The 22304-nt window shown below is 43.9% G+C and overlaps 1 protein-coding gene across 5 annotated transcripts in view; it reads right to left on the bottom strand.

Annotated features, from left to right (window-relative positions):
• Window positions 1-22304, bottom strand: part of LOC104019231 (SWI/SNF-related matrix-associated actin-dependent regulator of chromatin subfamily A member 2) — a 197065-nt gene that overhangs the window by 74132 nt on the left and 100629 nt on the right. For all 5 annotated transcript variants that reach the window (XM_087770744.1, XM_087770743.1, XM_087770746.1 and 2 more), the window contains 3 exons: window positions 16624-16790; window positions 15631-15794; window positions 6714-6941 (listed from right to left, as the gene is read on the bottom strand). In XM_087770744.1, the coding sequence (XP_087626870.1) occupies window positions 6714-6941; window positions 15631-15794; window positions 16624-16790 (559 nt within the window). The remainder of the gene's footprint in view (window positions 1-6713; window positions 6942-15630; window positions 15795-16623; window positions 16791-22304) is intronic.

Raw genomic sequence — 22304 nt, 5'->3', positions numbered from 1 at the left:
TTCCTAAGGTCCAATCTGAACTTCCCCTGATGCAGCTTCATTCCATTTCTTCGTGCCCTATCGCTGGTCACCAGAGAGAGGAGATCAGCACCTCCCCCTCCACTGCCCTCTTTGAGGAAAGTTGCAGACTGCGATGAGGTCACCCCTCAGCCTTCTCTTCTCTATTCTGGCTATATTGCTTAGAATTGTGCTGAAGACTTCAAGTGCTTTTAAGCACTGCTCAGATGGAAACAGATCTGACTTATCCTTATCTGGCTGACCATGAGTATATATGGACCCTTCTTTTCCTGATCATGTCGCTTGTAAATATAAAAGTGCCTAGAACTAGTGACTTCCTTAATCCATAGGTGAGCAACCTTTCTGATATTATGCAACATATATGATTAAGAACCAGAATCTTGGTTGCCCTCCTCTGGGCACACTCTAATAGTTTGATGTCCCTCTTATATTGAGGCGCCCAAAACTGCACACGGTACTCGAGGTGGGGCCGCACCGGTGCAGTGTAAAGTGGGACAATCACCTCCCTTGACTGGCTAGCTATGCTGTGCTTGAGGCACCCCAGGGCACGGTTGGCCCTTTTGGCTGCCAGGGCACACGGTTGACTCATATTCAACTTGCCATCAACCCAAACCCCCAGATCTCTTTCCGCGGGGCTGCTCTCCAGCCTCTCATCCCCCAGTTTGTATGCATAACCAGGACTACCCCGTCCCAGGTGCAGAATCCAGCACTTGCTCTTGTTAAATTTCATACGGTTGGTGATTGCCCAGCTCTCTAGTCTATCCAGATCTCTCTCTAAGGCCTCTCTACCCTCGACGGAGTCCACAGCTCCTCCTAGTTTAGTATCACTGGCAAACTTACTTAATGTACATTTGACTCCTGCATCCAGATCATTTATAAAAACATTAAAGAGCACTGGCCCTAAAATTGAGCACTGGCCCTAAAATTGAGCCCTGGGGAATCCCACTGGTAACTGGCCACCAGCCTGATGTAACCCCATTTACTATAACCCTTTGAGCCTGGCCCGTCAGCCAATTGCTCACCCAATGTATTATGGACTTGTCTAGCTGTGTGCTGGACATTTTTTCCAGAAGAATACTGTGAGAGACAGTATCAAAAGCTTTGGTAAAATAAAAAAAAAAAAAAACCACCCACATCTACTGGCTTCCCTTGGTCAACTAGATGGGTGACCTTGTCATAAAAGGAAATTAAGTTGGTTAAACAGGACTTTCCCCTCATGAACCTGTGCTGGCTATGACCAATGACTGCGTTGTCGCTCAAGTGTTTTTCAATAACTCCCAGAATAACCTTCTCCATAATTTTACCAGGCGCTGAAGTGAGACTGACAGGCCTGTAATTACCAGGGTCTTCTTTTTTACCCTTCTTGAAAATTAGGACAACATTTGCCAGCTTCCAGTCGACTGGGACCTCCCCAGACTCCCAAGACCATTGAAAAATAATGGAGAGAGCTCCTGCGATAACATCGGCCAGCTCTTTCAGTACCCTGGGATGAATCCCATCGGGCCCCATAGACTTATGTGCATCCAGCTGGAGCAGCGTCTCAAACAACTTCAGAGTCAGATGGGAGTTTATCATCCTCCCAGTCATGGTCTTCCAGCACAGGGCTCCGGGGGTCCCAGGGCCCATCATCAGTGTTGAAGACAGAGGTGAAGAAGGCATTAAACGTCTCCGCTTTGTCTACATCTACTATTTGTGAGGTGACTGACCCCGTCAAGCTATGGACCAATGCTATCTCTGAGTCTCCTTTTGCTGTTAACATATTTTAAAAAGCCCTTTTTGTTGTCCTTCACAGTGCTGGCCAGCTCGAACTCTAATCGAGCTTTGGCCGCATGAATTTTCTCCCTACAGTGGCGAACAGCATCTCTGTAGTCCTCCCGCGTCGCCTGTCCTTGCTTCCAATGTCCATACACTTTCCTTTTCCGCCTAAGTTCTAGAAGAAGATCCCTGCTCAGCCAAGCCGGCCTTCTGCCCTGCTTGCTTGACTTCCGACACTTTGGAATTGCCTGCTCCTGCGCTCTTAAGCGATGGCTCTTAAAAAGTGACCAGCATTCATGGACCCCAATACCTGCAAAAGCAGATTCCCAGGGGACCTTACTAACTAGCTCCTTCAGCAGCCTAAAGCCTGCTCTCCCCATATCCAGGGTTGAAGTTTTGCTGGCAGTTTTTCTCCTGTCAGTCACCAATGATTTGAAACTCAACTACTTTGTGTGGTCACTGTGACCAAGACAGCCACCAATCACCACTTTGCCCATGAGTCCCTCTCTGTTTACAAACAACAAATCTAGGAGGGCACCTTTCCTAGTCGGCTCCCTTAGTACCTGCACGAAGAAATTATCTTCAATGTGCTTCAGGCATTTCCTGGACCTGTTTGTGTCTGCTGTATGATATTCCCAGTTGACGTCTGGGAAGTTGAAATCTCCCATAAGGACAAGGGCGGTTGAGCCAGCGATATCCCTTAATTCTTTGTAGAATAATTCATCGGTGTCGTCATCCTGGCTGGGTGGTCAATAGTAGACTCCCACAACAACATCCACTTTATTTGCTTTCCCCTTCATCCTTACCCAGAGGCTCTCAACCATGTCATCACCAACTGCAAGCGCCATACGATCTAACCCCTCCCTAACATACAGCACCACCCCCCTGCCTTGCCTGCCCTGCCTATCCCTCCTGAAGAGCTTATAACCGTCCATCACGGCACACCAGTCACGGGACTCATCCCACCAGGTTTTGCTTATGCCAATGTTGTCGTAGCTCTGGGACTGGGCCAAAGCTTCTAGGTCCTCTTGTTTATTCCTCATGCTGCGCGCATTAGTAAAGAGACATTTCAAATGTGCTACAGCATACTCAGCACATCGTGGAGCAGACTGAAGGACCTTGCTAGCACACTGTCCCTCAAACATTGGCGTGCCATCCCATGGCTTATCACTAGCAAGTCTGGTTTTATCCCTTTCTCCTTCCAATCTAGTTTAAAGCTCTTTCAATGAGCCCTGCTAACTCCTGCGCAAAGAGCCTTTTCCCCCTTTGAGACAAGTGTACCCCGTCTGTCGCCAGCAGGCCTGGTGTCATGTAAACCGACCCACAATCAAAAAAACCAAAATCCTGCTGGTGACACCAGTCACGGAGCCAGGTATTGATCTGCTGGGTCTTCCTGTTTCTTCCAACTTCATTCCCTGCAACTGGAAGGATAGAGGAAAACACTACTTGTGCTCCTGATCCCTTAACCAGTCGTCTCAAGGCCCTGAAGTCTCTTTTGATCACCCTTGGACTTCTTATTGCAACTTCATCGCTGCCTACATGACAAAGCAATAATGGATAATAATCCGAGGGCCGTACCAGGGTAGGAAGTTTTCTCGCCACATCTTTAACCCGGGCCCCAGGGAGGCAGCAGACTTCCCTAAGAAGTGGGTCTGGTGAAGATCCGTCTTTTTGACAAAAAGTTATTTCATAAAATCAAAAACATTCATTGGCAAAATAAACTAAAACTCTAGGATTCAACTGAAAACATAAATGTTGAAGAGCTATGGTGCCCATTTTTAACATGATCAGGCTCCATATTGCTCAGTTCCTCTCTCCAAATACAGCAAGTACATGGCATTTTAAATTTCATAACAGGACAGGTAAATCAAAGCTACAAACTTTAGTTTGGTTCCCACATAAAAACCTTAAAACATTTACTGAATCTGTGTTACAGTATATTGTAAACCTACAGTTAAGGGTTTTACATGACAATAAATGTTTCATACTCACTAAAATGGAGGTGGAGTAGAATGCAGTATATAGTACCTCAAAATTAACTTTCTGCAGTCTTTTGTTTTCAAAATAATCAAAAGAAGCCTGCATCTATATCTATACATCCCATTTTCCCTCCATTGGTAAGATGTCTACACTTCAGGAAAAAAGTATGATTACCACTTCAGCTCTCACTAAATACTTACGTAATTTGTAATTCAAACATGAAATACGTAAAGCATTTGGAAAAGTGATAGTGTTCTGACACAGTGTTCTGGTGGCATAAGCTCTGGAACTGTTGGTTCCCCTCCCCACCAATATTTCATACATTCAATATTTGGAAAAAGCTAGCTGTTCTTTTTTAAAAAAAAACCTCATTACATATTTTGTGGGTGTGCATATACTTGAACGCGTGTATGTATGGGAAGAAATAAAAATAAGAAGCGGAAGGGAATAGAAAAAATTTGAGTTAAAAAAAAAAAACACCAACCCTAACAGCAATGAAAAAATCACATGCATAAAAAGCCTTCATTAAGTAAAGTATTAAAAACTGCCCCAAAAATCTTGCAAAAGAATACAAGAAGTCCAAAATATTTGGATTCTGAACTAGTGAAACTCTCTCTCTTCCTCTCAATGTGTGTGCATTTACTATCATCTCGAATCACTCAATAATATTTTCCTTCAACTTCAAAATGATATTTTTCTCTAAACCCAGAAATGTGCAGAGCTAGAAGAGAAAGCATATGCAATTTTTAATGTAGTCTAGTAAAAAATGCAAGTGAAAATTGTTGAGAAGTATACAACAAATAATACTGATGCAACATATCACATATTAAGCTAAGTTTTAACTGATGACATCTTCAGTACCCTCTTTGGGAGCATTCCTAGAATGCATTTTCAGAGAGGTCCCAATCCTACAAAAAGGCATGTTTGTAACTGAATGATAGGGAGCAGCAACATCACTTTTAATACATGTCACACTGGAAAGAACTGTATGAACATGTGAAGTAATAGTATAAATCAAACCTGTGTCACAGTGAATATAAAAACTGTATTAGCTTTGTTAGTTCATAGTTTTAACTGCTTTCAATACAATAGATTTAATGACTACTAAAGGAATTTCTTTTAATATGGAAAGATTCTGGCAGATATTCACAAAGATTTTGCTTAAATTTTATTAAAAATAGTTAAGTATTTTGAAAGCCTAAAATAAAGAATTACAGGTGGCAAAACCTTTCAATAACCTAAGACAACTCATTAAGCCACAGAAATTATATCAGGGTTTGACAGTTATTCTGTTTAAGCTGAGAGGTGTGTTATGCATGCAAAAATACTGTTATCTTAATTAAGATAGTTAATTGTTTTGTTGAATTGTTTGGAGGTGATATAAAAATTAGACTCCTTTAAGGAATTACAGAATCACAGAATAGTTGAGGTTGGAAGGGACCTCTGGAGACTGTCTAGTCCAACACCCCACCCCCCCACCAGGGTCAACTAGAGCAGGTTCCTCAGGGCCATGTCCAGTTGGGTTTTTAATATCTCCAAGGATGGAGACTCCACAACCTCTCTGGGCAGCCTGTTTTAGTGTTTGACCACCCTCACAGTAAAAAAGAGGGTTTTTTTCTTATGTTTAAATGGAATTTCCTGTATTTTAGTTTGTGCCCACTGCCTGTTGTCTTGTCACTGAGAAGAGTCTGGCTCCATTTTCTTTACTTCCTCTCATCAGGTATTTAGACACATTGATAAGATCCCCTCGAGCCTTCCCTTCTCCAGGCTAAACAATCCCAGCTCTCTCAGCCTCTTCCTTATGTCAGATGCTCCAATCCCTTAATTATCTTAGTGGCCCTTTATTGGACTCACTCTAGTATGTCCATTTCTTTCTCGCAGTTGGAAGCCCAGAACTGGACACAGTACTCCAGATGTGGTCTCATCAGTGCTGAGTAGATACTTGGTATAGGCTCAGTTGACTCTGATGCCTCCCTTGATGGAGCTTGTTCCTCCTCAGTTGTTCCCAGGGCACTATACCTGTTTTGTAATTGCAGATCTGCAGGCAGAGAAGGAGTCTTCCTTCTGTTGCCAGAAGTCACAAGCTTCAGGTCTTCCCTGACATGGGAGTCTCCATCTACTGGTCATAGGATCACATGATAATTTGGGTTGGAAGGGTCCTCAGTAGGTCATCTAGTCCAACCTCCTCCTCAAAGCAGGGTCAGCTACGAGATTGGACCAGGTTGCTCAGGGCTTTATGCTCCTCTGAGCACAGCCTCTAAATGTACCTCCTTTGCATCATTTGCAAGCTTTTGCCTCTGCAGGGTCTCTGAAGACCATCTCCTGCCCATCATCCCCCATGCTACACAGCTGTACTGGGAGCCTTGCGGAAGACATTGTATTCAAGGAATTAGGGATCTTGAACAGGCTGTCTGCTCTATTGGGGCTCGTATTTAGGGCTTGAGAAGCCCATACGTTATTAATATAATCTGTAACTTACAATATATCTTTGGTAAAGGTAAACTGTATGTTTACCTTTCAAGGGGTGGAATGTAGAGATCCTGACCGAGAAACCGTTGCACATTTAGGAATTAGTGATCCACATAACAGTTAATGGGAGTAGGCCCAGGCCTGTGCTGCGCTGCACGTACAGCTTGGCTTTCAGGCCTGTGTTGTGCTGCACAAATTCCTTGGCCACAGGATAAACTCAGTCAGCTCATTCTACCAGAGGAGCCTGCAGGCAGCTCCCACTTGGTACCGGCGACTACGCCACCTGCATGGCCTCGCCTTTATCTAACAGTGCAGCAACAAGTTCTCATGAGAATATCCTTTAGGAACAGAGTTGTTTTCTTGTAAGGAAATTATATAATAGCTTGCAGTCTCAAGCTGCGCTCAAACTGCACTCTCACCTACCAGTTATATAGCTGCTTCCCAAGCACCAACTGAAACATCTTCTCTTTGATTGTTTTTAACTGCCTTACCTCATTTTCTTCCTCATGTTCTAATATAGCCTGTAGAAAAGCCCTCCGCTCATGGCTTGAAGATTTCTGATCAAACATTCCAGCCTGAATAACTTTTTGATCTACATTCAGTTTATACTTCGCAGCAGCGAGTATCTTCTCCTCCACACTGTTCACAGTGCACAGTCGCAGGACTCGAACCTCATTCTGCTGACCAATTCGATGAGCTCGGTCTTGGGCCTGCAAGTCCTATTAGGCAAAGAATATGGAATGATGCATAACATAACTGTGCTACACAAATCACTCCCTGCTTAAAGGACGCCGTAATGTTGGATTTTATTAGCATAACAAAAAGAAGTGCTCAAGCTACAGCCCACCACAATTCATCTAGCTCATTCCTGATTATCCTCCTTCTTGGGAGTTCATCACGCCTGGGCAGGCAAACTAGAGGGAAAAAAACATGTGCATGCTCTGTACAATGTGAATGCAGTAAGTCTAACACTTCTTGAAAGCATGTGCAGTAAGTGACCAAGATAGGCCACAGTATGCAATTCTTCTCTGCCACTGAGAGTTCATGGCCTTTCAGGCCAGAAAGAAACCCTGGAGTAAAGCAACTCTCTAGTCCAGGTACAAGAACAGAGGCAACAATATAACTAGGTATATATTATAAAGTCGAGATATAAACCTGTGTATCTAAAGCAAAATTTCTTTTTTTTTAGTGCTTTAAAGCACTAAATTTCTGAATATCTTAAATGCATTAGTAATTTTATGTATTGGGTCTGGCTAGAAAAGAGTTCACTTTCTTCATACCAGCCTGTTGGGGGCTTGTCCGGGATGGTGCTGTGATATGGATTTGTCACCAAAAGAGTGTTGATAACACAGCAATGTTTTGGCTGTTGCTGAACAGTGCTTGCACAGCATCAAGGCCTTCTCTGTTTCTCACTCTGCCCTCCCCCCCAGGGAGTAGGCTGAGGGTGGGTAAGGAGTTGGGAGGGGACACAGCTGAGACAGCTGACCTGAATTGACCAAAGGGATATTCCATGCCATATAACGTCATGTTCAGCAATAAAAACTGGGCAGAGTAGGGGGGGGGGGCGTGTACATGTGTGTTGGCTTCCAAGGTAGAACAGAACAGAACAGAATCGAATCGAATCGAATCGAATCGAATCGAATCGTTTAGTTCAGTTGGAAGGGACCTACAACGATCATCTAGTCCAACTGCCTGACCACTTCAGGGATGACCAAAAGTTAAAGCATGTTACTAAGGGCATTGTCCAAATGCCTCTTAAACACTGACAGGCATGGGGCATCGACCACCTCTCTAGGAAGCTTGTTCCAGGGTTTGACCACCCTCTCGGTAAAGAAATGCTTCCTAATGTCAACTCTGAACCTCCCCTGGCGCAGCTTTGAACCATTCCCGCGCGTCCTGTCACTGGATACCAGGGAGAAGAGATCAGCACCTCCCGCTCCACTTCCCCTCCTCAGGAAGCTGTAGAGAGCAATGAGGTCGCCCCTCAGCCTCCTTCTCTCCAAACTAGACAAACCCAGAGTCCTCAGCCGCTCCTCATAGGACATGCCTTCCAGCCCTTTCACCAGCTTTGTTGCCCTCCTCTGGACGCATTCAAGTACCTTAACATCCTTCTTAAATTGTGGGGCCCAGAACTGCACACAGTACTCAAGGTGAGGCCGCACCACCACTAAATACAGAGGGATAATCAGCTCTTTTGACTGGCTGGTTATGCTGTGTTTAATGCACCCCAGAATGCAGTGTGCCCTCTTGGCTGCCAGGGCACGCTGCTGGCTCCTATTGAGCTTGCTGTCAACCAGCACCCCCAGATCCCTTTCTGCAGGGCTGCTCTCCAGCCACTCCTCTCCCAATCTATACTTGTGTCCGGCATTACTCAGTCCCAAGTGCAGAATCCAGCATTTGTTCTTGTTAAATTCCATGCCACTGATGATTGCCCAGTGCTCCAATCCATCTAGATGCCTCTGCAAGGCCTCTTGTCCCTCAAGAGATTCACCAGCACCTCCCAGTTTGGTATCATCAGCAAACTTGCTAAGGGTGCATTCAACTCCTGCATCCAGATCATTGATCAATATATTGAACAGAACTGGCCTTGAACCCTGAGGAACACCACTGGTGACCGGTTGCCTGCCAGATGTAGCCCCATTCACTACAACCCTTTGAGCCCTGCCCTTCAGCCAGTTCTTCACCCAGCGCACTGTGAACTTGCTCATCTCACAGCTGGACAACTTGTCCAGAAGGATGCTGTGAGGGACAGTATCAAAAGCCTTGCTAAAGTCCAGAAAAACTACATCCACCGCCTTCCCTTCATCCACTAGGCGGGCGACCTTATCATAGAAGGATATTAAATTAGCTAAACAGGACTCTGCCTTTGTGAACCCATGTTGACTGTGCCTGAGGATTGCATTGTCCTTTAAATGCCTTTCAATAGCACCCAGTATGATCTTCTCCATGATTTTCCCAGGAACTGAGGTTAGACTAACAGGTCTGTAGTTTCCTGGGTCTTCCCTCATGCCCTTCTTGTAAATTGGAATAACGTTGGCTAGCTTCCAGTCAGCAGGGACCTCCCCAGACTCCCAAGACCTTTGGTAGATGATTGAGAGGGGTCCTGTTGTAACATCCACTGACTCCTTCAGTACTCTATTTTGTTTCTTAAAAACAGTTTCTATTATGAACAAAGAATCATATCTGCAGTTTGTCCTTTGTTAATTTAGCAACTCTCATTTTCATCAAAGAGAGGCTATATCCCCAGGAATTCCTCTGACAAAAGCCCTGCCCCCCAGAATCTGGAAGATTATCTAATTACAATGTAAAGCAACTTACAGCAAGGATGCCTGACTAAAGAGAGAAGTCTGAGAGCTTCAGGAAAAGAAAAAGAAAGTCTATGAGAGAGTGTGTGTGAGAGACAGAGCTTCACTTTCTCATATGAGTAAAGTGAGGAGAATTATACCTGTCCTTAAGTTTTGTGGAGTGTGGAGTCAAGGTCTCTGGTTTCAGGTTTGGACCTGCTTGCTTTCTTTCCTTTCTTCTTTTCTTCTGTTTCTCTCTCTCTCTCTCTCTCTCTGTTGGTATGTGTAGACCCCATATTTATATGAAAAACTTATATTGATTCTTATGGAGTCTTGTTAGATTTACATGTGTTAACAAAAAGGAGCTCTTAGAAGCTCTGTTTGGGGAAGTACAGTCAGAGAATAAAAGAGGGCTGTTAATCCTGGTCTGAGTCATGGGAGTAGTATATGGCTTCTCCTCCTGGGAAGAAAAGAGAAGTTCCAGAGAGGCATTACCTTGGAAATCCCACCCAGAGCAGCAGCATCAAGAGCTACCAGCTCTTCCTAGCTCTCTCTATGTACTGGGATTTGTCCAAAGAATACTGTCATGTGTGGAAGGAGAATTGCATGATCATCCCATGCCCATCATAGGTATTGCTATCCCTGAGCTGGCACAGGAGAGGGTCCAATTGATTCAGAAGCCTTTGATATTGACTACCAATCAAGCTCATTTACTCGTCTTCATTGCTCACAGCTCCTGCCTGACTCGCCCTTAGGCATGGCTGGGCAAACCTTACTGTTTAATCTTTGCAGCTTCAGATCTGACCTTTTGCTTCAGCCAGCATGGCTGTGGGTCAGTGGATTGCCTGGGCACAAGCTGGGAGCTCTGTGTTACAGTACACAGGAGTGAAGGAATTTGGAGGAGTCATATAAAAAAAGCCATAGCTTTTTTTATAACCAGGAGAAAACTAGTCTGGATTAACATTGGTGCTAACTTGTTTCTCTTCAGAGTTGAAGTCTACAACAAAGGTACATACTGAGTATGCTGAAAAATCCTTTTCAGCTTTGTCAGACACTTAAAAATAAATGTTTTTCTTGAGATAAAAATCCGTGTATAGTACATTATTTATTTTTCAAAATGCACTTGTAAGCACAACAGATCATACCATCTCATTACTAGAAAATACACTGTTGACATTGCACATCAATTCCCTTTCTGGCATAGGGTAAAATATACTGTCACAAAGGCTTCTCAAGATACCTGAAGGCACTTTGTCCCTCAGAAGCAACTGAAAATGAAAAGTTTTCCCATGTTGTTCTTTGAACAGTTAGCTCTCTTTTTCTTTTCTTTTTTTTTTTCTTTCAGTAGAATTGGAGGGCATATGCTGCCTCATTAAGAGCTATACTGTTATGCCCTTTTTTACTCATTTATGTGTAAACACAACTTGAAAATTCTGCTTATTGCTTTACTTAGTCTTATCTACACATGAAAGTAATATCTTTGCTGGTGTAGTTAAAAAACTGCAGCCACATCCTTTAATGTATATACAGTTGCACCAGGAAAATGATAATCATTTATAGAAGGGGGAGCAAGTTTTACACTCACTGTAAGTCATCTTTATACCTGTTCAAATTTTTTTTTCCAGTTTTATGTTTATATATTTTGGGAAAGGGTTCTTTATTGTGCTGATTATTATTAAAAAGAAGATATTTAGCCAAAATAGTTTGTAAAGTAGAAAATCTGTGGTTTGAGCAGGCTAAATAAGTATCAGAGACATAATTTTGTTCTGTTTTTCTTTTGTTAGAGCACCAGAGTAAGTGAAAGGGAGTCAGGATGGTGAATCTTTAACTAGGCCTTCTTTACTTTACAATTTAATTAAAATATTATAGCTCCATTTCTTCATCCATAAAGAAAGAAAAAGGCTGAAAGCTTAATGCTTAATGCTTCCTAATGTCAACTCTGAACCTCCCCTGGCACAGCTTTGAACCATTCCCGCGCGTCCTGTCACTGGATACCAGGGAGAAGAGATCAGCACCTCCCGCTCCACTTCCCCTCCTCAGGAAGCTGTAGAGAGCAATGAGGTCGCCCCTCAGCCTCCTTCTCTCCAAACTAGACAAACCCAGAGTCCTCAGCCGCTCCTCATAGGACATGCCTTCCAGCCCTTTCACAAGCTTTGTTGCCCTCCTCTGGACGCATTCAAGTACCTTAACATCCTTCTTAAATTGTGGGGCCCAGAACTGCACACAGTACTCAAGGTGAGGCCGCACCACCACTAAATACAGAGGGATAATCAGCTCTTTTGACTGGCTGGTTATGCTGTGTTTAATGCACCCCAGAATGCAGTGTGCCCTCTTGGCTGCCAGGGCATGCTGCTGACTCCTATTGAGCTTGCTGTCAACCAGCACCCCCAGATCCCTTTCTGCAGGGCTGCTCTCCAGCCACTCCTCTCCCAATCTATACTTGTGTCCGGCATTACTCAGTCCCAAGTGCAGAATCCAGCATTTGTTCTTGCTAAATTCCATGCCACTGATGATTGCCCAGTGCTCCAATCAGCACCTCCCAGTTTGGTATCATCAGCAAACTTGCTAAGGGTGCATTCAACTCCTGCATCCAGATCATTGATCAATATATTGAACAGAACTGGCCCTAGAATTGAACCCTGAGGAACACCACTGGTGACCGGTTGCCTGCCAGATGTAGCCCCATTCACTACAACCCTTTGAGCCCTGCCCTTCAGCCAGTTCTTCACCCAGCGCACTGTAAACCCGCTCATCTCACAGCTGGACAACTTGTCAAGAAGGATGCTGTGAGGGACAGTATCAAAAGCCTTGCTAAAGTCCAGAAAAACTACATCCACCGCCTTCCCTTCATCCACTAGGCGGGCGACCTTATCATAGAAGGATATTAAATTAGCTAAACAGGACTCTGCCTTTGTGAACCCATGTTGACTGTGCCTGAGGATTGCATTGTCCTTTAAATGCCTTTCAGTAGCACCCAGTATGATCTTCTCCATGATTTTCCCAGGAACTGAGGTTAGACTAACAGGTCTGTAGTTTCCCGGGTCTTCCCTCACGCCCTTCTTATAAATTGGAATAACGTTGGCTAGCTTCCTGTCAGCAGGGACCTCCCCAGACTCCCAAGACCTTTGGTAGATGATCGAGAGGGGTCCTGCCATAACATCTGCTAGCTCCTTCAGTACTCTGGGATGAATCCCATCAGGCCCCATGGACTTGTGAACATCCAGCTGGTACAGCTGGTCCCTTACAATATCAGTGTCCACAAATGGAAAGTCACTGTTCCCCCAGTCGTGGTCCTCCGACTCAGGAGACCAGGCAGCTCAAGGTCTATCACTGATATTAAAGACTGAGGCAAAAAAAGCATTGAATGCTTCCATTTTTTCTTCATCCCTATTTGTCAGGTGACCATCTTCAACAAGTATTGGTCCAATGTTCTCCTTAGACCTCCTCTTACTATTAACATACATAAAAAAGCACTTCTTGTTGTCTGACACAACACTGGCCAGTTTCAGCTCTAGTTGAGCTTTGGCCTTTCGTGTCTTCTCCCTGCATATGCAAGCCACGGCTCTGTAATCTTCCTGCAAAGCCTGACCTCGCTTCCAGAGGTCATACAATTTCTTTTTCCTCCTGAGTTCCAAGAGGAGTTCCCTGTTCAGCCAAGCTGGTCTTCTGCCCCACTCGCTTGATTTGCGACACCATGGGATTGCCTGCTCCTGTGCACTAAAAGGTGGTTCTTAAAAACTCACCAGCACTCATGGATTCCTAAGCCCTCAAAAGCGGATTCCCAGGGGACAATGCTAAGTAGCTCCCTGAATAGCTTAAAGTTTGCTCTCTTGAAATCCAGGGTAGCAACTCTGCTGACCTTTTTTCTCATTACACCGAAAATTTTAAACTCAACCATTTCATGATCACTGTGGCCAAGACAGCCACCTACCATCACATCTCCCACAAGTCCATCTCTAGTCACAATTAGCAAGTCTAGGAGGGCATCTTTCCTAGTTGGCTCACTGAGTACTTGTGACAAGAAATTATCTTCCACAAACTTCAGGAATTTCCCAGAATTGTTCATCACAGCAGTATGATATTCCCAGTTGATGCCTGGGAAGTTGAAATCTCCCATAAGGACAAGGTCTACCGATCTAGAGATTTCTCCTAATTGCCTATAGAATAACTCATCACTGCTTACATCCTGGCTGAGCGATCGGCAGTAGACACCCACAACGACATCCTCTTTGTTTTCCACCCCCCTAATCCTCACCCAGAGGCTCTCAACCACATCATCCCTAACTGTGAGGGCTGTACAATCAAACCTCTCCCTTACATACAGTGCAACTCCTCCACTTTGCCTGCCCTACCTATCCCTCCTGAACAGCCTGTAGCCCTCCATCCCAGCACTCCAGTCGTGGGACTCATTCCACCAAGTCTCACTAATACCAATGACATCATGGCTCTGGGAATGGACCAACACTTCCAGCTCATCCTGTTTGTTTCTCATACTGCGTGCATTGGTGTACAGGCATTTCCAATGTGCTCCTAAGCCCTCAGTGCTCTTTGGAGCAGAGTAAATGCTCCCACTAGCATTGCCAGCCTCAGGCGATGCCATGCCAACCCTTGGTTTGCCTTTGGCAATCCTCTTGGTATCCCCTTCCCCCACTGATTCTAGTTTAAAGCCCTCTCAATCAGTCCTGCCAGCTTACGAGCAAAGATGCGTTTCCCCCATTGGGTCAGGTGGATCCCGTCAGGGCCCAGCATACCTTGTGTTTGAAAGACTCTTCCATGGTTATAAAAAACAAAGTTCTGGCAGAGGCACCAGTCCTGGAGCCAGGTATTGATGTCTTGGGCACGCCTGTTTCTTCCAATGTCTCTTTTATATCTATCCTTCACTTATTAAACTGTCTTTATTTCAACCCAGGACTTTTCACCCCTTTGGCCTTCTGATTCTCTCCCCCATTCTGCTAAGGGGCTAGTAAGCAAGCGACTGTGTGGGTGCTTAGCTGCTGGCTGGGGTCAACCCACCACAATGTGGGGCACCAAAAAGGACTGTGGTGGGTTGACCCCAGACAATGGCCAAGCACCCACACAGCCACTCACTCACTCCCCTCTCCCACGGGATGGGGAGAAAATAGAAGGAAAGTGAGAAGAATGGTTGATCTAATTAAAGACAGTTCAATAGGTGAAGCAAAATCTGTGCATGCAAGTAAAGCAAAAGAAAGAATTTATTTACTATTTCCTTTTGGCAGGCAGATGTCCAGCCACTTCCTGGAAAGCAGGACCTCAGCATGCATAACAGTTGCCTGGGAAGACAAATGCCATGACCGCAAACATCCCTGCTTCCTCCTCCTTTCCTTGAGCTTTTATCGCTGAGCGTGACGTCATATGGTATGGAATATCCCTTTGGTCAGTCTGGGACAGCTCTCCTGGCTGTGTCCCCTCCCAGCTTCTTGCCCACCCCCAGTCTACTCGTTGGTGGGGCAGAGTAGGAAAAATCAAAAGCCTCGCGGCTGTGCAAGCACTGTTTGGCAACAGCCAAAACACTGGTGCATGCATTATCAACACTGGTTTGGTCACAAATCGAAAATACAGCACCATATGGGCTACTGTGAAGAAAATTAACTCCATCCCAGCCAGACCCAGTATAGACTCTAGTCCAGGTACAAGAACAGAGGCAACAATATAGCTGTATATATATATAATATAATCTAGCTATAGACCTGTGCATCTAAAGCAAATCACTATTCCTGAGAATCTTAAATGCATTAGTAATCTTAGAAATTATTTCATCTGCTGCATGAGCTTTTAACTTTGAATGGAGAGCCATTTATTAATGCCTTATGATTAAAGGGTGAACAAAGTTATACCAATGAAACAGAAAATGCAGACTGTAAGACTCTAACTTTGAGGATTCCCTGACACTCAGAAAAACTATATATGCAGACACAGTATCACTTCAACAATTTAAAACAAAACACTACTTGATTGTAGCAGTTTGCCTTACCAGTTCTTCTCAAAGCAGCATTTTATGATATACTTTCATTTCACTGTCAATCTTCCCAAATTAAAACACAAAGCCTAAAAAAGCACAAACAATTATTTCCATATTACATGAAGATAATTAAATACAAATAACCTGATGAGGATTCCAATCACTATCAAAGATTATAACAGTGTCAGCAGCCTGGAGGTTCAAGCCCAGCCCTCCTGCCCTTGTACTCAGCAAGAAGATGAAGTACTGTGAGCCAGGTTCATTAAACTTCTTCAGCAGGGCAGCTCGATCCTCTGATTTTGTTGTACCTGAGAAGAAATTAAAAAAGAAATAAAAAGAAACCCTATGACAAAGATCTTCTACTGAAATAATTTAAAAGCAATCTTAGTTGTTTAAGGCACGTGTGGAAGGGAAATTTTAGCTCACTTGTTCTTTGCCATCTCAGCTATATTTTCTATAATATAGATGCAAACACTAACCATGGATGTTTCACCCAACTGTCTATAGCACTTGAGAGGAGGGTTCCCAAACTTTTATTTTAAGTAGGCTTGACATTTCAAAAGGGGACTTTGAAAAGATGCAACTATCTATTTGACAACATTTTATGACTGACATGTTTCAGTAGATGATATACACACAAAATGGAGCTTCAGTTTTGATTAAGGCCTTATGAGCACTCACAGAATCTAAATATTTTAAAAACTATATGTGTACACAAACAGATTTATTAACGTTTCTCTATTGGCCTTAAAAATCAAGATTAATATCAAGGGAACAAAAATTCTTAAAAGATCACATTCAAAACACAATGGTGTCGATAGGGGAGGGACAGAAAGCAGAGAATTCAACCACGGTAAAAGGCCTACACAAAGCTCTAAGTAACAACTAAGCACTGTATACATTGGAAACAAAGTTAATTTCCTGTACTTTGACAATCAGTTTTTACTGATCAGCTTGATTTGACCCTCTGCTTGTTTTATCTTTTTACATCACTGCCTGTAGCTGAAGACAGACAGAAGTTTGATATTTTTATTCAGATGTCCATAAGCATATAGTAAAGAGGAGGAAGTTTTTCTACTACATAGTCAAATTGCTGAACCAGAAAAACACTCCCAAATTTATTTTCATTCAGCTTACCATCAAGACGTAAGTAAAGGAAATTTCGAAATGCAAAATAGTCCTCCATAATGGTCATGAGTGATGTCATTTGACAGAAAAGAAGCACACGATGGTTAGTGGCTCGCAACTTAGGTAAAATACGATCAAGTAGTTCAAATTTCCCTGAGGCCCGATAAAGCTCAGCTCTGTTTAAGAGGAAAAAAAACAATAAATGCCACGACAAGCCTGCTTTTAGAAGAGTTTTTAACAATGCATTCTAATTACAATTGTGTCATATCATGATAATGGATAGATGCCTTTACTCAAAGGAAAACAAAACTGATAGCACTTTTCTCTCTTTAAAACTGTTTATGATATTGATTAAAATAAGAAAATGAATTGCATCTATGTATTTATTTGTTAGGAAAGGGTCCCTCCCCCCAAATATAAGAATTCTGTGGACTCTCAAGCACATCAAATATCTTCCTTTATGAGCCCAGTATTTTTTTCATTATTTCTCAAAACAAGCATTATTTCTGAAGTACATAAGCATTTTATTGGTTTAGATGCTCTCTCACAGGATCTGCTTTCAATCAGCATCTACTGGAGCCACAAGTTATATTCATCAAGTGTGTGTTAGAATTGATTACTTTTCCACTCACTACTGTGCATGTGAAAGCAAAGGAGTCCAGACCAGACTAGTTTATATAGAGAAACAATGGGAAAAGTTTGATAGTGGACATATTCTTTTACTGTATACACTTATAACTGTCTTGAACTATCTTTATTTGCTCTGATTACTAATCTTCTGTCTTCTGTGCTATCAAGATGAGTTGCAAAACAGACTGAGCACTAGGTTTGTACACAAAGATGTTTAAGCCAAAAATTGGAAAGAGAATAACAAAGGTGGTTAAATGAGTAGGACAACCATATAGTTTAGAAAATCAAATTAAACATAACTCTCCTCTAACTCTAAATCTATAGCCTTAAAATATAATTCATCATTAGGAACTGTATACTCAGTCCACAAGATACAAGGCCTTCTGAGATGTATACATATATAATTGCTATGCAAAAGGCCAAACTATTTGAGAGACAGATAGTCTTGTATACTAATAAAGAAAAAAAGACATTGCTGACACTTAAACAGGAAGGGAGTCATGTGGAGGACACACACAACCTCCTCTATCCCTTGCTCAGAGTAAGATGGAAACCATTTCTAGCCAGTTGGACAGAAGTGTTGAGAACAAATTTAAATCTATTTAATTTTTTTATCTAAGCAATGGAAAAAGTGCTAACATAACTTTAATTTGGAATAAATTAAAAAGAAAGAGTAGAAGAGGGAGAGAGTGAGAGAAATGAAACCCCCTACTGAAATCCCTAAAGATTCTCCACAATAAATTTCAGATAATGTCTTTGTTGTTTAAAAAATAAAAAAAGGAGGAAGGGAGGGAGGCAGGCAAGCAGGCAGGAAGGATAGGCAGGCGGGAAGGCAGGCGGGAAGGCATTGGTTTGTCTGCATGAAGACGGGATTTATTATTCAGTATATTGACATGCAGTGTGATAATCATCTTTCCCTATTTTCCCAAGACAGACAGAGGGGCAGAAAAGCTTCATATAACACTTTTAATACCAGCATCTTTTGGTTCAGGTATGGATCCTGTGCCTTTCTGTCCCCCTATAAAAGGGCATAGAGGACAAAGGAATCAGGATTCTCCTTCAGGTCCCTCCCAAAATGAAGTCCATGCTAATGAAAAACTGATGAGAAGATGAGATATATCACAGAGCTGCTATGGTTGCCTGCTGGGATTTACCCCGATCAGCAAATCATCTGGACATGAATAGTCTTCCGTGCTCTTAAATACCCTTCCATTACATCATGTAATTCTGAGAACTTTTTGATAGTGGGGAAATCATAGAATCATAGAATACCAGGTTGGAAGGGACCTCAAGGATCATCTGGTCCAACCTTTCTAGCGCAATCTAGACGAGATGGCCCAGCACCATGTCCAGCTGAGTCTTAAACGTGTCCAGTGTGGCGGAGTCAACCACTTCCCTGGGGAGATTATTCCAATGATTGACTGTTCTCACTGTGAAAAATTTACCTCTCGTGTCCAACTGGAATCTCCCTGGGAGTAACTTGTACCCATTATCCCTAGTCCTTACCATGTGACTCCTTGTAAAAAGGGAGTCTCCATCTTCTTTGTAGCTCCCCTTTAAGTACTGGTACATGGTGATGAGATCACCTCTAAGCCTCCTTTTCTCAAGGCTGAACAAACCCAGCTCTCTCAGCCTATCCTCATGTGGCAGGCTTCCCAGACCCTTGATCATCTTGGTGGCCCTTCTCTAGACCCCCTCCAGCCTGTCCACATCTTTTTTGTATAGCGGGGACCAGAACTGTACATAGTATTCCAGGTGTGGCCTGACAAGCGCCGAGTAGAGTGGGATAACGACTTCTTTATCTCTGCTGGTGATGCCCTTGTTGATGCAACCCAGCATCCTATTGCCCTTCTTGGCCGCAGCAGCACACTGTTCGCTCATATTGGGCTTCCTGTCCACCAGGACACCCAGGTCCCTTTCCACAGAGCTGCTCCCTAGCCAGGTGGATCCCAGCCTGTGCTGCACTCCTGGATTATGTTTTCCCAGGTGCAAGACCTTACACTTGTCCTTGTTAAACTTCATAAGGTTCCTGTTAGCCCCCTCTTCCAGCCTATCCAGATCTTCCTGCAGGGTGGCTCTCCCTTCCAGAGTGTCTACTTCCCCACTCAATTTGGTGTCATCTGCAAACTTCGTCAGGCTACACTTCATCCCGTTATCCAGATCACTTATGAAGATATTGAATAGCATTGGGCCCAATATCGATCCCTGGGGGACCCCACTTGTGACGGGTTGCCAGTTTGAAAAAGAGCTATTTACCACCACCCTTTGGGTGCGGCCCACCAGCCAATTCCTCACCCACTGCACAGACCACGTGTCTAGGCCATAACGCATCAATTTCTCCAGGAGGAGGCCATGGGGAACCGTATCGAAAGCCTTGGAGAAGTCCAGGTAGACAACGTCGACCACTCGCCCCACGTCAACCGAGCAGGTCACTTTATCATAGAAGGCCACCAGATTTGTCAGGCGCGATCTGCCCTTGGTGAAGCCGTATTGGCTTTTCCCAATCACGTGCTTCATTTGACTCATGAGGGCCCCCAGGAGGATCCGTTCCATAACTTTCCCAGGGACTGAAGTAAGACTGAGGGGCCTATAATTACCCGGATCCTCCCTTGAGCCCTTCTTGTAGATAGGGGTAACATTCGCCTTCCTCCAGTCCTCTGGGACATCCCCCGATCTCCACGACTTCTCAAAGATTATAGAGAGTGGCCCCGCAATGACATCAGCCAGCTCTCTCAACACCCTCGGGTGGATGGCGTCAGGGCCCATTGATTTGTAGGGGTCAAGCTCCTGTAATAATTCACATGCTAATCCCTTCTTCACTGTTGGTGGGTCCAGGAAAGTCCCTGGGTAAAACATTCTGTTACCACCTAGGTTTCATTGAAAATCTGAAATATCTTCTTTGATGAGGGAAGGGGAGATTCCTAATGTGAAAGTGTGAATCCAACAGATGGAAATCTGTAAACAGTCTTGAGCTTGGAGACATGGAATGATGGAGTCAAGTGTTATAAATAATTTAGGATTATATATGCACTTGGATTTTAGGATAGGAAAAACACACTTCCTTCTTGTACAGAATGAGAAAAAATATCAAAACATTCTGTTAACCCTGAAATATCTTCTGTAACTTCTAAATTAGATCATTGCCATGTGCAGACTCTAATGATTGATCCTTGAAATGGACATAGTAGATGTGGAATGAGGCAGTATCTCTTGTTCTTCCACTGGGTGTCACTAAGAACAGTCTGGCTCCATCTTCTTTACTCCTCCTATGAGGTATTTAGACATTTTGATAAGATCCCTCCCATAGCCATCTCTTCTCCAAGCTAAACAGTCCCAGCTCTAAGCTTCTCCTCATATGACAGATGCTCTTGTGGAAGCAAAATAGTTAATGCCTCATAGGCCTTTGCAGGCCTCACTAGTTAAGAAACATTTGCAGCTAATGGGCTCACCAGTCAGCAAGATTTCATTAACAAAGGAGTGAATTATTCATAAAAGGATATACTGTCTCAACCCTCCTTATATGAAGAATTCCAATTGCTGTTGATATTTACCATATCCTGCTTATCTGACAGTTTTGGTGAAGAACCTGGTTGTATAACCTAAAAGGTATATAAACTCTGTAAAACTGCCCCATTTGGGCAGAGTTCACATCAGCAGTCTCTCACTGCTGCTCTGTGTTCTCTCCTATAGCTATAGTAATAAACTGCTTCTGTTCTGACCTGATCTAAATAGTAATTCTGGTTATTCCACGACACTCCAAACCCTTAGCTATCTTTGTGGCCCTTTGCTGGACTCGCTCCAGTATCCCTGTGTCTGTCTTGTACTGGGGAGCCCCGAATGGGATACAGTACTTGAGATGCAGCCTCAGCAGTGCTGAGTAGAGGGGAAGGATCTCCCCCCTCGACCTGCTGGCAATGCTCTTCCTAATGCAGCCCAGGATGCTATTGGCTGCCTTTGCCATGAGAGTCCATTGGCAGCTCATGGTCAGATTCTTGTCCACCAGGACCCTCAGGTCCTTTTCTGCAGAGCTGCTTTCCAGCTGGTCAGCCCTTGGCCTGTACTGGTGCATGGGTTTATTCCATACCAGGTGCAGGACATGGCATTTCCCTTTGTTGAACTGCCTATTTCTCCATCCTGTTGAGGTCCCTCTGAATGGCAGTACAACCACCTGGTGTATCAGCCACTCCTCCCAATTCTCTATCATCTGCAGACTTGCTGAGAGTGCACTCTGTCCCAAGATCCAGGTCAGAAAAGAGGAGGTTAAACAGTATGTGCCCCAGTATTGACCCCTGAGGGACATCACTAGTGACTGGCCTCCAGCTGGACTTCATGGCTTTTGCTGTTGATATACCTGCAGAAGCCTTTCTTGCTGCCCCTCCCATCCCTCTCCAGATCCAAATCTAGATGGGCTTTGGCTTTCCTAACTGCATCCCTGTATGCTCGGACAGTGTCTCTATATTCCTCCTGGATCACCTGTCCCTGCTTCCACCTCCTGTATGCTTCCTTTTTATGTTTGAATTTACTCAGGAGCTCCTTGTGCATCCATACTTCCTGCCACCTGTGCTTGACTTCCTGCATTTTGGGATGGACCATTCTTGAGCTGAGAGAAGGTGATCCCTGAATATCAACTGGCTCTTCCAGACCCCCTCTGCTTTCTAGGACTGTCTCCCATGGGATTCTTCCAAGCAGATCCCTGAAAAAGCCAAAGTCTGCTTTCCTGAAGTCTAGGGTTATGATCCTGTTATTTGCCTTGTTCCCTTCTCTCAGGATCCTGAACTCCACCATCTCATGGTCACTACAGTCAAGGCTGCCCCAACCAGTCCTTCCTAGTTTGGAGGTATTCAGGTCCAGCGGAGTGCCTCCCCTCACTGGCTCCTTGATCACTTGTGTCAGTGATAAACCATAAATCTCCATAAACCTCCTGGATTGCTTATGCCCTATTGTCTTGTCCTCCCAGCAGATATCAGGGTGGTTGAAGTTCCCCATGACAACCAGGACCTGCAAATATGAAGCTTCTTCCAGTTGTAAGAAGAAGGCCTCATCTACTTCTTCCTGATCAG

The sequence above is a fragment of the Nipponia nippon genome, unplaced genomic scaffold (genome assembly GCF_047370975.1).
Source record: "Nipponia nippon isolate SJK-2023a ecotype South Korea unplaced genomic scaffold, ASM4737097v1 scaffold_33, whole genome shotgun sequence".
Classification (NCBI taxonomy): Eukaryota; Metazoa; Chordata; class Aves; order Pelecaniformes; family Threskiornithidae; genus Nipponia; species Nipponia nippon.
This window is presented reverse-complemented; position numbering and strand designations above follow the sequence as displayed.